The sequence below is a fragment of the Fulmarus glacialis genome, unplaced genomic scaffold, assembly GCF_000690835.1.
Source record: "Fulmarus glacialis isolate BGI_N327 unplaced genomic scaffold, ASM69083v1 scaffold5086, whole genome shotgun sequence".
NCBI lineage: Eukaryota > Metazoa > Chordata > Aves > Procellariiformes > Procellariidae > Fulmarus > Fulmarus glacialis.
This window is the reverse complement of record NW_009217368.1, coordinates 1-1,279: the sequence shown is the minus strand read 5'-3', so window position 1 is coordinate 1,279 and position 1,279 is coordinate 1. Positions and strand designations below refer to the sequence as shown.

The window sequence follows — 1,279 nt, the reverse complement described above, 5'->3', positions numbered from 1 at the left end:
GCTTGGAACCCCCCCCCCCCCAAACCCATTAAGTCAGGTGATAAGTGAAACCATGATGCTAGCTGCTGTACTGAAAGCAATGCAATGAAAGTAAGCATTTCTTCCCACTCAGCTCATGCAATATATTAAAAAAATACTTTGTTTCTCCGTGGGCAACAAGCCATCCTCTAGTTCTCACTTCCTTGGCGTTCTTTTCCTGATACAAGCAACCTTAAATCACATTCGTAACTTGTATATAGCATTATACTCATCTTTTCTACCAGTCCTTGCTCAATAAACAAACTCGTCCCTTCTTGGAGATCACTTTTAAGGTAGAGCTGAATACATTTCAGCAGCAGCGAAACGTTCTGGAATTCATTCTTGTCCAGCTCCTATAGAAACATACAGAGTGTCGCGCTTTATTAGTCTGATACCCATAGAGCTGGGCATTAAAATGGTTAAGATTATTTATGGTACTCACCTTTCTCAGTGCTTTGTCTAGCTGGTTGAAGAGAGATTTGCTGTATTTCTGGGGAGGCTCTATTTCTCTCTCCTGAAGCAGTTCGCTTATTTTCTGAAATCCTTTCCCCTTAAAAGCGTCAGTGAGAAGCGATTCGAGCTGCAGAGGGAGGAGAAGCAAACAACTAGCGATTAAAATAAGTGGGCATTTGAATCATTACAGCAGTGATTGTGAGAAAATACTTGCAATGCTATTTTAAAAGTTGTAGGCTTTTTTTTTTATTTGTTTTTACTTTGTTTCTCTACTTTCATTTTACTTTTACATCTGAAAGTGAAACATCAGTCTTAATTTCCAAAAGAGACAGGACCTTCAAAACTGAGTAACCTTAAAGGATACTGAATAAAGAAATAAGCAACTCTTTTAGTGCACTTAATTTGTAATTTTTACCACATCCCGCAACTATTCCAATCATTTCTTCCCACTTACTAAAGAAAAGATTAAAAGGTTTGCTGCACTTCCCACATTACATTAAATTACTAAAAATTCTAGATCATGCCATATCCATTTAAGAATGCACCTTTAAATATATATACAACTATTCGTAAGATAAAGCTAAGGATGCATTTAAAAGATATTTACAAAGTCGTCTGCTCTGGCTGCCATGTTGCCATTCACGTCTCTATTCCGTTCTTCACTTTTTTCTTCCTTTAAAAAGAAAAGGGAGAGAAAAGTACAGAAAAAACGCTTTTTCTGCCCAAAAGCTGAAGACCGTTTACTCACCCTCACTCTCTCCCAAAAGGCTGTTTTTCCTTCCCTATTTCCTAAGGAAAGTAACTGGAG

The 1,279-nt window shown here is 37.6% G+C and overlaps 1 protein-coding gene across 1 annotated transcript in view; it reads right to left on the bottom strand.

The window, feature by feature from the left end:
* The window catches only part of SYCP2L (synaptonemal complex protein 2-like), a gene marked incomplete at its 5' end in the record, with an annotated part of 29,822 nt that extends 28,678 nt beyond the window's left edge, over positions 1-1,144 (bottom strand). Inside the window, 3 exons of the mRNA XM_009579631.1 lie at positions 261-371; positions 461-598; positions 1,079-1,144. Of these exons, the coding sequence (XP_009577926.1) occupies positions 261-371; positions 461-598; positions 1,079-1,144 (315 nt within the window). The remainder of the gene's footprint in view (positions 1-260; positions 372-460; positions 599-1,078) is intronic.
* Between the last annotated feature and the right edge of the window lie 135 nt (positions 1,145-1,279).